The sequence below is a fragment of the Phascolarctos cinereus genome, unplaced genomic scaffold, assembly GCF_003287225.1.
Source record: "Phascolarctos cinereus isolate Bilbo 61053 unplaced genomic scaffold, phaCin_HiC Scaffold_2;HRSCAF=192, whole genome shotgun sequence".
Taxonomy (NCBI): Eukaryota; Metazoa; Chordata; class Mammalia; order Diprotodontia; family Phascolarctidae; genus Phascolarctos; species Phascolarctos cinereus.
Window position 1 is genome coordinate 304,321,412 of NW_027555625.1, and position 12,524 is coordinate 304,333,935.

General features: G+C 39.0%; 1 protein-coding gene across 15 annotated transcripts in view; it reads right to left on the reverse strand.

Annotated features, from left to right (window-relative positions):
* Positions 1 to 9,426, reverse strand: part of CNTRL (centriolin) — a 105,027-nt gene extending 95,601 nt beyond the window's left edge. For 12 of the 15 annotated variants that reach the window (XR_013484776.1, XM_078150157.1, XM_078150156.1 and 9 more), the window contains exon 1: positions 9,336 to 9,426. Coding sequence is in view for 11 of the 15 variants with exons in the window: in XM_078150157.1 (XP_078006283.1) it covers positions 9,336 to 9,364 (29 nt within the window). In the remaining 4 variants the exon portion in view is untranslated. Of the gene's footprint in view, positions 1 to 3,773; positions 3,890 to 4,106; positions 4,265 to 9,335 lie in introns of those variants that run through there. The other 3 variants (XM_020990566.2, XM_020990567.2, XM_020990563.2) reach the window with 3 other exon arrangements.
* Positions 9,427 to 12,524: the final 3,098 nt, after the last annotated feature.

The following is a 12,524-nucleotide window of genomic DNA, read 5'->3' on the forward strand; positions in this document are numbered from 1 at the left end:
AACCAATGTCAACTACAATTTATAAGATTGTTCTGAGTAGATTTTTATGATACTCAATAATTCTTATAAACTTGCAGTAATTGAGGTTGGACAATTCTGCCTAAACCGAGTACAAAATTTTGAGAGAGTATTACACAAATTTTCAGCCAAATATAACATTAGCTCTACCAATCTTGGGGAAGGTTATAGTGTCAATTTACACTACGCTTGCTGCTCCAGATTTAATTTTTCATCGGCCACTATTAAAAATTATTAGCACTGCAAGCCAAAAGCATTTTTAATCCATTCACTTTAGGTAAGCATTGACCCTTTTAAAATCATAAGTCATTGAATTTGAGGTGGAAGTTATCTCAGAGGTATCCATAACATAAATCCCATCTACATCTCTGAAAAGATATCTAGCTACCATTTAAAGAACTAAATGAAACCAGCACAAGACTTCCAAACAAACTTGAGTCTACCTAAACGAAAGTTAAAAAGTATGATGTGCTTTGACAGACTATGCTTATTGACTTTAAAGGATTGAGTTTTCTTTTTTTTTTTTAATTGGGGAGCAGGTTAAACCTCAGGAGGAGGTCAATGATAGTGTTATTTAAAAAAAAAGAAAAATAACAAAGGGTGACTGGAGCATTTTTTAAATTCACAGAAGAGAACAAACAGGAAAACAGACAAGGAAGATGGCTTTGAAGTAACATGTTGAAATTTTTTAAAGAGTTGTACACAACACATATTCTTTTTTTCTGCTTTACTCTGGTTAAGGAATATTCTCTTTTTTTGAGGGTTTGTTAAATCAGAATTTTAAAAAATTAAGCATGATGATACAATACATAGAAAGAAAGGCAGCATGGCTTTTAACAAGGGTAGGTTCTAGGAGACCTGGGCCACATGTAGCCTCGACAATGCCCCTGATCTGGCCCATGCACCACAGTGCACCAACTGTGTGACCTTATCTTAATTTCTCGAATCCTAAGTTTCCTAGTTTATAAAATGAGCATTGATAACTCCTACCTTGCCAATCTCACAAAGAGGTGAAGACTAAGAGAAAACAGATATGAAAGCATTCTTTAAGTTGTTACTGGGAGGTATTATCATTACCTATATTTGCAAACATAATATAAAAGATATTCAGGGTGCATGTGTATGAATGATATGAGAACAAAACATGAAGTAATGAATTTTTTAAAAAAATATCATTCCTCAATGTATTCATCTTGGTAAGCTATTTATAATAATATTATATATTATATATATATATATATAATATATATAAATATATAATATTATTACAATGATGCTACATACAATTGCTGGAAACATTTTTAAATTACCTGTTAGAAATGATTTCCTGACCAACATGAGGCACATGAAAAATCAGTCTTAAAACTTCAGTCATGCCTGACACCTGCTATTCAAGGACTGGCCTTCTAAAAGCAAATCCAGCTGACTCGTATGCCTTGTTACACTTTTTGCTTTCATTTCCTCTTGTTAAAATAACCCACCAGAACCACTCAAAAAAGCCTTGTTCTCCAAATTATCTATTGCTTGACACCACAGCAAACATGTCTTTATCTTTTTTTCCCCCCAACAAATTTGGCATTACGTTAACCCATTTCACAGTATGCACCAAACACATTACAGAAAAAGTTAACTTTGCCATGGAAATAAAAGGGGCCTCAGTTATGAATATCAGATGCTTACTCTGCTAAGTCGAACTGATTTCTTCTAAAACCATGGCTAATCTTTAGAAGGTACACACATAGATCTTTATCAGTCTCTTTAGCCAAGTATAGTCCTAACCAAAGCAAAGTGGCAAAAAACCAAATAGCCACAGCAACCTAAAGAACATACCTATTATGAATAGAAATAGACAAGGGATTGTGCCACAGAACCAGGTGAATAAAACCAGTTTCCACATTATGTATATTTTAACTTTCTTCAGTTTTAAAAAATGCAAACAAAAACCTATTTTGCTTTTTAATTACAATGCAATTCTATTTGCATCTCACACTTGAGTCATAGGCTATCAGATCTAGAAAGGACTTTGGAACACCGAATGTTAGAACAGAGAATCACACAGAGCTCTAAGAGAGCTTAGAACTTGAAACGTTATCACTATAAGGTAGAATTGGTGCCGAAAGAGATCTTAGAAGATGTGGCAAAGCTGAAAGATATCATAAAAATCACCTAGTCCAACACTCTCATTTTACAGATATGGAAACTGAAGCCCACAGTGACTTGCCCAACGTCAGTAGCAAAGCTCAGACAAGATCTCAAGTTTGGTAACTGAATTCAGACATTATTTCTACTATACCATGCTATCCCCCTATATTGACCCCTTCTCCACACTACCACCACATTCCTTAAGATCTTCATGTCCAAATACCCTTAAAGGTTCACTGAAGGGCAGCTAGGTGGCCCAGTGGATAGAGCACTGGCCCTGTAATCAGAAGTACCTGATGAGTACAAGTCAGGCCTTAAATACTTACCAGCTGTGTGACCCTGGGCAAGTCACTTAACCCAGATTGCTATTAAAAAAAAAAAGGTTCCCTATGAGCTACTGCCCTAAATTCCTAGATTAGCAATATCCAACTTCATTCTCTATTTTATATTTTCATGCCTTCTCCCTGGATTACAAGTTTCCTTGAAACCCTGTTACAACAAAGCCCAGAAAACTGGACTGAAGAATTTTGCTGGTAGTTTCATGAATTAATGATATTCAGGGAAACCTTCTTGGAAGAGTAACAGTTTAAAGACATAGCCTAAGTTGGGACAGCTGGAATGATTGTTAGAAAATGACTATGCAAGAAAAAAGGTAAAATAACCCAAGCTAGTACACTCTTTGTTGTCAGAATTTGGTCCAGACAGCAAAGTGCAAAAATTGGAGGGATGATATTATATGATAAAGCCAGATGATGAATCACTCAGACACAATTTGAGTTTTCCCTTTTGAATCACAAAAATGTAATGGGGAAATGAAATAATTCTTAAATTCCCCCACCCCTTCCTTTTTCATCAGATGCCCAAAGCATTAAATTTAATCCTCAGTCCTCCTCATATTCAGGGGACTTCTCACTCTTCAAGTCCCTCCTTAGTCAAAACTCTTGCCCTCTTCTCTTACCTGTGGCTATCCCAATACCCTGACTCCTCCATCCCTTCCTTATTCCTATCATTTGGCCAGATCGTCTCTTCATTCTATAGTCCAAACTCAAGCTTCCCATACAGGATCACAGATTTAGAGCTCAAAGGAATCTTAGGGGCCTTGTAGTTCAATCCCTTTATTTTACATTGGAAAAAATTGAGGCCTAATGAGGTTAAGTGATTTGGTTGACAAGGTCCCACAGGTAGTAGTAAAGGGTGGAATTTGAATCCAGGTCTTTGGACTGTAGTTAGCTGAACCACCCGCAGCACCTTTCCCACAACATCCCTTCATCTGAACTCCACCACTCACCCAATAATAGTCATTTACATATGAAAGGCATTTCTGTAAATCCCTTTCATCTTGTTAGATCCTCTCAAGAGCGCAGGGTAGCAGGCAAAACTGACAGTATTATCCAAGGTACAGCTGAGGAAACCAAGGCTCAGACACTTTAAAGGACTTTCCAAAGGTCATACAAACAGTACATGTAGGGATAGATCTAGAAATCAGTTCTTCGTCCATACCAAACTTCCCCTCCCCTCCCTTAAAATCTCTCCTATTCCACCAGAACAGCCACAGCTTGGCTCGACCTCCTCCTTCCAACCCTTTTAATCTATTTCAGTTTTCCCGTCTTCACCTCCTTACGCAGCTGTGCGCCCAGATGTTCCCCTCTGCCTTCACGCTCCTCACCTCGCGCTCTTTCCTCTTCACCCCATCCTTCTGTGTCCCGCTACCTCGGCTCCCCGAATACGCCTTTTCCCATCCCCACGCCCCGACACTGACTCCTCTCCATCCCCTCCCCTCCATCCCAAGCTAGTCCGGGAACCTAAACCCCGTACCTGGACACCCCGCCCGACCCGGCGCAAGCGCTGATTGGCCCAGACGCGGCCACCTGAACCTCCCCCCACCTTCCTCGTCACGTCTCGGGCTCCGCGGCTCCCCATCCCAAGCGCAGACCCGCGGCACTCACCACTACTGGGCCCAGCCAGGGCAGGACAAACCGAGGGGAATCCCTGCCTGCGGAGTTTCGTCCCCGAGCCCTCAGGTATGGGGAGCCGGAGACGCCATTTTGTTTTGTTGTGTTGGTTGCCGAGGGGCAGGCAGGACTAGGCGGGACCAGTCGAGGGGATAGGGGGCGTGGGCAGACGGAGCCACGCCCCCAACCAACCGCCGCCCTGGTGCGAGCCCATTGGACAGAGGGGGGGCGGGACGGGGGCTTCCGGCCGCTTTGGCGCCGCCGCGGGGAGCGGGAGCGGGAAGCTCGATTGTGAGCAGCGGAGGCGGCGTTGGCGTTTGGCTGCAGGTGAAGTACTCGGGTTGTACTGGCTGCCGAGATCAAACCTCAGACGCGGGGGCCGTGCCTCCACGCGGCGGGAAGGAGCGCCCAGCCTTTGTGACCCAGCCCCGGCGCTGGCGCGGACAGGCGCCTCCACGGGGGGAAGAGGGCGCGGATCGCTGGGGCGCCCGACGCCCGCTCCTGGAAGAAAACGCTCGCCCAAGGCGACTCAGCGAGGCGGGATCCCAACCCACTTCGACTCAGTCAAGCACCTGCCATTACAAAAAAACTTATTGGTTCCCCCTGTTATTTTCTTTTAATCGAAAATGAAAACACAAACAAGTTGTGGATGCATCTTGTCATAAATCACAGCTGTTTCTCACCCCCTTCCGCACACATTGAACCCTCCCTTGTGAGAAAAAAACAATTCAGCAAAAACTTCTAATACAGCTGGGTGGTACCGTGGATAGAGAGCCGGGCCTGGAGTCAGGAAGACCCGAGGTCAAATTTGACCTCATACTTAATAGCTGTGTGACCTTGGACAAGTCACTTAACCCTGTTTGCTTCAGTTTCCTCATCTGTAAAGTGAGCTGGAGAAGGAAATAGCAAACCACTTAAGTACCTGTGCCAAAAAGGCCCCAAATGGTGTCACGAAGAGTAGGACACTACTGAATAATAACAAATCCAATACAGAGGTTGTGTGTGACAGTGTATACGGTATTCTGTCCTAGTAGTTTACCTCTGTTCTCTAAAGTGAGAAAGGAAGTATGTTTCCTTCTCTAGGACCTTCACTGGTTTTTTAAAATAACTTAGGCTGTAACTTCCATTTAGTGATCTTCTGCATTGTTGTCCTTGTATATGGCATTCTCTTGGTTCTGCTTTTTTCACTGAACATTAGTTCATACAAGTCTTTCCACATCTCTCTGGAGTGCCTCATATGTGACATTCTGTATTCTTTTCTTCTGCTGCCTTATAGATTCTAGTTGATATTCTAGAAAGATGAGCAGAAGTTAAACCATTCTTCCTGGTTTTTCATGACACTACTATGTTTGTTGTGGTCTTCTTCCTACCTGTCAGACTGATCCTTTTCAGTCATTGTAGGAAGATAAACTATTCTGTCCCCTGTGCATGGGTACACTCTGTTCTCTTTTCCACATGCTTTTGGTGATCTTAGCTCCCATAGGTTCAGCTATCATCTCTATGCTAATGATTCCCATATCTATATATTTCTTACCCAAACTGCCTGCTGGCCAATTTTATCAGGATATGTGATATGGCTCTCAAACTCAATACAATCAGAATGAAACTCATCTTTTCCCTTAAATCCATCCATCCTCCTAACTTCCCTTAATAAAATTTGGTAACTGATTGGAAATTGGGAGTTAGGAAAAGTGAAGAGTCAAAGAAGATTCAAGATTAACAATTTAGGAATTATCTTTGACTCTTCATTGTCCTTCTCCCCACCAATATCCAGTCAGTTCCCCAATTTTATCAAATTCACTTCCTTAACATCTTTCACGTCTGTCCCTTTTTAAAAAATTCATTCATTCAACACACATTAAGTGCCTACTTTGTGCCAGGCATTTTTCTAGGTGCAAGGGATTCAAAGACCAAAAATACTCCTTTCCTTCAATGAGTTTAAATCCTATTGGGATAAAACGGCATGAATAGAGGTAAATACAAAGTAATTTCCAGGGAGAGAGCACTAATAGAGTATCAGGATAGACTTCCTATAGGAGATGGAAATTGATCAGAACCTTGAAGGGAGTGAAGTCTATGAGGTAGGTTTGAGGAGAAAGTACATTATAAGCATAGGAAAGAGACTGTGCAAAGGCACATGGGAGATGGGATGTCCTGTATGAAGAACATTAAGCAGACCAGTTTGGTTGGAACATAAAATATATAAAGGAGAGTGATATATAATAGGCCTGGAAAGGCAGATGTCAAATTGTGAAGGTTTTTAAAAGCAAAGAGAGTCTGAAAGTTATCCTAGTTGCAAGAAGAAATTTGGAGCTTCTTAAGGAAGGTAGTACAGCTGTGTAGAGAGCATGGATTGGAAAGAAAAGAACTATTGCAATAGTCCAAGCAGGAGATGATGGGAGTTTGAACTAGTGTAGTGGCCAAATGCAAGATATATTCAGAAATTAGAACTGAAAAAACTTGGCAATGTACTTACCTCCTGATTAAGGGGTGATGAACTTGAGGTATAGAATGAGAGACACATTTTTGGACCAGACAAATTTGTGAATTTGTTTTGTTTGATTATTTTTGTTACAAGGATTGTGATTTTCTTTTTTGGGGGGGAGGTGGAGGAGAGTTGTTGGGGAAGAGGGAACTAGGGATAGTGTTGCCAAGAAAAGAAAAGAGGGTCATTGAAGCATTTGAAAAAAAATAGAAGAGAACAGAAGAAAATTTGGAAAGAAATCTAGATAAGTCACATTTGAAAGTAACATGGAGTATCTATTATATTTTTTTAAAAGCAAGCTGTACATAAGAGATTCTCAGTTTCATACAGAATTCTCTTTTTCTGTTATACTTTATATATGGATCTTTGTTAGATTCAGAATAAAAAAATCTTTTGCTTTTTTTGTAGACAATGGGGTTAAGTGACTTGCCCACGGTCACACAGCTAGTAAGCGTCAAGTGTCTGAGTTCAAATTTGAGCTCAGGTCCTTCTGACTCCAGGGTCCATGCTCTATCTACTGTGCCACTTAGCTGCCCTTAAAAAAAAAAAAAGCCTTTTGAAAGGATATCTTTGGGTGTCATTTGAGAGAACAATTTCAGTAGCACTGTGAGGTTGGAAGCGAGATGATAAGAGCTGAGGGAGTGACTAGTGAAAGTCAACATTCTTGATTAGATGAGTGTAGATTCAAAGGATTTGTTAGTTTTCTATAAAATTTCTATAAAAGCCAAAGTACATTTATCTTGAAAGTGATATTTTAATCCTTCAAAATGTGGAGGAACCAATAAGTGAAAATTTTATTCTGGATCTGATTCTTGGCAACAGGGAAACACTGATTGCCTTAGTGGCACGGTTTGACAAGGACCCTAGATTTTGATAAAGCCGACTTCAAAGGGTTTAGAGGAAAGATAGAGATCCTAAGGAATAAAATGCTACAAGAGGTCACTCCAAGGGGAAATGGAAGTGTTCAAGAATGAAATTCTGAAAATACAAAGGGAAATTATTCCAATGAGAAAGAACAATGAGACTTTCTGAAGAGATCTATGTAAATACACAGGGAACTCAATAACTACCTTAGATTGTAAAAAGAAATATGGAAAAAGAAGCAAGGATTAATATAACAACATGATATATATTATATATATAGTCTTATAAAAATATTAGGATACTAAAGCTCCAAATCAGCTGAAGCAGGCAAGGGAAGCTAAGTATGACAAAAAAGGGTGATAGGGTTTTGTTGGGGTTTTCTTGTTTTTAAAGCTCTTTTGGGAGGTAAAAAGGATGGAAGAGGCAGTTCTTCCTTCAGAGAAGACAGAACTGATCAGTTTTTTGTTTTTGTTTTTTAATTTTTTATTAATTTATTTTGAACTGATTAGTTTTTATTTTGCTTCCATTTTCTCTATCAAGAAAGATGACCTTTACACTGGAAATGGCAATGAAAATGAGTAAGAAGTTGTTTACCCAAGGTAAGATGGACAATAGCAAGAAAACACCAGTTGCCCTTGATGAATTCAAGTCATCTGGCCCAGATAAACATTATCTTTGAGTCCTGAAAGGACTAGCAGATGTGATTACTGAGCCACTGTCAGTGATATTTGAAAGAGTTTGGCAGATAGGAAAGAGACCCACAAGACTAGTAAAGGATTTTCAAAGGGAAAAAAAAATCACGAATAATAGGTCAGTGAGCTGGGCTGATATAATTCCAGAATTCCAGAGTAGATCAATAGATCAATAAAAAGATAGTTGGTAAACATCTAGAAAGGGAACTAGTGATTCCAAAGAGCCAGCATAATTTCATCAAGAACAGGTCAAGCTAGACTAACCACATTTCCTTTTTTGACAGAATTACTAAACTAGCAAATAAAGGGAATGCTATATGGATATAGTTTGCCTAGATTTTAACAAAACTATAGGAGATGGAAAATTGGATTAAATAATAATACAATTAGGTAGATTCAGAAACGGATGAATGACATGAGTTAAATGGTTCCCTGTCAACATGGCAAGAAGTCTCCAGGGCACTGTGCAGGTTCCCTCGGCTAAATCTTATATAATATAAACCTTCCAGAGCCTGGACAAAAGGGAGCCACACTTCCTTTCTGGCCCACTGTTCTACCAAATTACCTAATAAATTTCTTTCTAAAACTATTTCAGATTTTAGGGTTTGTTCTTGTGAACAACAAGAGCTAGAATTTTCTTTCTTTTTTAATACAAAGGATCCAGAAATTGAAATCTGAGAAGACAATAATTATACTATTTTTAAAAAACCTTTTCCTAGTTTTAAGATTCCATCTAATGCTAAGTTTTTAAAAGATGTTTGCTAATAAAGCATTTGCTTCTGTGATCATGGTAAAGTTGAAAGAGATTTTGACTTAGCTTCAGAAAAACTGCATTTGATACTGAGACACTACCATGTGACCATTAACCATGTCACCATTTCCCTTCTCTTTATCTGTTTCCTCATCTGTAGTCTGGGGATAGTGATAGCTTCCTTACCTATCTTCCAGGGCCATTCTCTCTCAGATGAGATCATACATGTGAAAGCATATTATAGTACAGTAATACTATAGTAAACTATATTTATATTAATACTATAGTAAACAATACACGTAACACATTCTCAGAGGGTTGTCATGAGCATCAAAAAGGACTTGCAAAGTTATTTGCAAACATTAAAGCACTACACAAATGGTGGCTGTTATTGTTATTAGAAAGAGTCAAAAAATTTAAGAGCCTCAAACCTGGTGTCAGAAAACTTGGAGTAGAGCATCAGTTCAGTCACTTACTAGCTGCATGGTTTAGCTTTGTCACCGCTCTGGGTTTCTACTTCCTTATCTGAAAAATGAGGATGTGGTACTAGATGATCTCAAAATTCTTTTCTAGCCCTTGTGTCATGTGATTCTTGTACATCCCACTGCTACTGCAGAAAATTAGTCATCCTGAGACACTGACAAGCATGGAATCAATGTATGTGTAAAAACTGTCTTATGCCCTATGAAGCTGACGTTAAAAAGAAATTCTAGGAGTGGATCATTGTCAATTAGAATACGTCTAAGCGAAAGATTATTTTAAAAGATGCCTCAAGTGTTTAGAACTGAAGACCTGTCAGGGAAGTTTGATAAGGTAGTAATTACTCTTGTGTTTATATATATTTATATACATATATGTTTATAGTGCATAGTATGTATAACATACATATATGATACATATAATATATGCATATATATGCACACACAAATATATATTTATATGTAGCGAGGATCTGTAATTTCACTGGTATAGGGCTCTCCTGGTAAATTAATTCCCTCTACCAATGCAGATTAGCAACTGGTTTGCACCTTTAGATTTTAGAAAGTTGCTGGGACACTAGGAAGTTAGATGACTTGCCTAGAAACAGTGTCTCTGTCAGAGGCAGGACTTGAATCTAAGCCTTCTAGACTTTGAGGCTGGCTCTCCTTCTACAACACTATGCTGCCTCTTCCAAAATACAATATATATTTACATAAATTATAACATAGGTAAACAAAATATAACATGTACATGATTTGGATTTCCCAGTTTTTCCGATTTCTAGAACTAAGAATGCTGTAAAAATCTCAGCACACTTCTGGCTTGTCTTGTTTAATATGTGTGTGTATGTATGTGTAGTGCATTTCTTGTTTGCTTAGCATCCTGGCTAACCATAGGAACCATAGGAATAATTCTAATTTATATAATGCTTTATGGTTACAAAGCACTACATAATCATTATCTACTTTTATCATTACAACAATCCTGTGAGATAAATAGTACAAATCTCTCTATCTCCATTTTTACCCTGAGGAAACAGGTTCAGAGAAGTGAGGAGCTATTCCTTCTCCTTTGTCCTTCTTTGCAAGACTGATGATCTCAGGGATGATGTCTTGACTTGAGGGGGAATTGGATTTAAGTGTGGCAGAGTTGCACAAAGTGGTCAGCCTTATTCTTCCTGAATCATCGAAGTCTGTACAAATCCCAAAACAATCTTCCTAAAACACAAGCCTGGTCCTATCACTTACCTATTCAAGAAACTTTGATGACTTCTATTTACTCCAGGGTAAACAAACTCCTTGCCTTTCCATTTAGAATCTATCACTGGCTCCAGACTACCTTTCCAGACTTATTTCATTTAACTTCATTTCACAAATCATGCATTCCAGCCAATTCAGCCGATTTGCTGTTTCCCAAACTCAGAACCCCATCTCCTGTCTCCCTGCCTTTGCATAGACTCTATCCTCTATTCTCTCCTCAGCTCTCTCTCTTTAAATCTGTAGCTTCCTTCAAGTTCCCTGTGGAAAATTTTATTGATCCCCTTAATTATCAGTGTTCTCTCCTTCCTCTCTAAATTAACATGTATGCACCTATGTATTTTTATGTTCTATGCCCCATTAGCTTGTAAGCTTTTAAAGGCAGGGGCTATTTTTCATTTTGTCTCTATGTCCCTAAGGCCTAAGACCTTTGTATCCCCAAGGCACATAGTAGGTGCTTAATAAATGCATGTTAGATCAGGTTAGAGTGGATGTTAATTCATGTAACCTGCAAGGTCAATTAAAAACAAATTCTAATATTTTTTTTTCCTTTTTGGTGAGGCAATCATGATTAAGTGACTTGCCCAGGGTCACACAGCTAGTAAGCCTCATGTGTCTGAGACCAGAAAACTCAGGTCCTCCTGACTCCAAGGCCAGAGCTCTATCCACTGCACCACCTAGCTGCCCAACAAATTCTAATCTTAGAAAACACCAAATAAAACAAGTATTTCCACATACATTGCACAACAGGAGAGGACTGTACATGAAACTGTGAATTCCTATTGTATAGCACTTGCTTGAATTTTCCCTCAATTGCTTTTCACTGTTTTGAGAGCAAGACCGCTTACAGTGTTGGGAGGCCTGGGTTTGAGTCCCACTTCAGACATTTACTAACTGTGTGGTCCTCAGAAAGCCATTGAACCTCTTGGATACTGTTTCAGTTTCCTCATCTATAAAATGGGGATAATAATACTTGAACTTCATACTTCAAAGGGTTATTGTGGGATGACTGGTATTTGTATATATCAGATGATATAGATAATAATCTTAACTCACTAGATATATACACATATACAAACACATATCTAGCGAGTTATTATTGTTTTTGTTAGTATTATATAAGCATGGCTGTGGCTTGTGTACATTTACATATGGTATAGTATATAGAGATATGGCCTTGGATTGTGAAAGACCTAGGTTCAAATTCTGACTGACATATACTAGCTGTCAGAGGTCATGAAGAAGACCGTGATCAAGTCACTTAATCTGAGTGCTCCAGGCAACTCTTTGGGACTCCAAAAATTGCAGAAAAATGACTATGCCTGGAGTTCCCTATACAAATCACAAGTATGGGCAAAATATGCACATATAGTTGGATTAACAAGGATACAGGACCTTGGAAAGACTGGAGTATATGATTAAGGGAGTAAAGGAGATGAGGTGATACATGTATGACATAGGAATACACTTAAACAGAACATAAGTGATAGAGTGCCTTGACTAAAGCCAATTAGCAGCATGGAGTAGAGGAAATAATTCTGTCCTAGGAGTCAGCAAACCTGGCTGGATACCTATTCATCTTCAGCCACTAATTTGCTCTGTATCCTTGTACCAGGACACTTCTCCCCCAAGTGCAGGAGTCTGCAGTAAATCATGCTGTTTCTCAATAACCTTCATTTTCTTTTCTTTTATAATTAATTTCTTTTGATTTATCAATAATCACTTCCATAAGCTTTTGAGTTTTAAAATTATTCTCCCCCCTCCCTTCCCTTCTCCTTCTCAAGACTGCATGCAATCTGATATAGGCTATACATATACATTCCTATTAAACTTATTTTTGCATTAGTGATGTTGTAAGGAAGAATTAGAACCAATAGGAGGAGC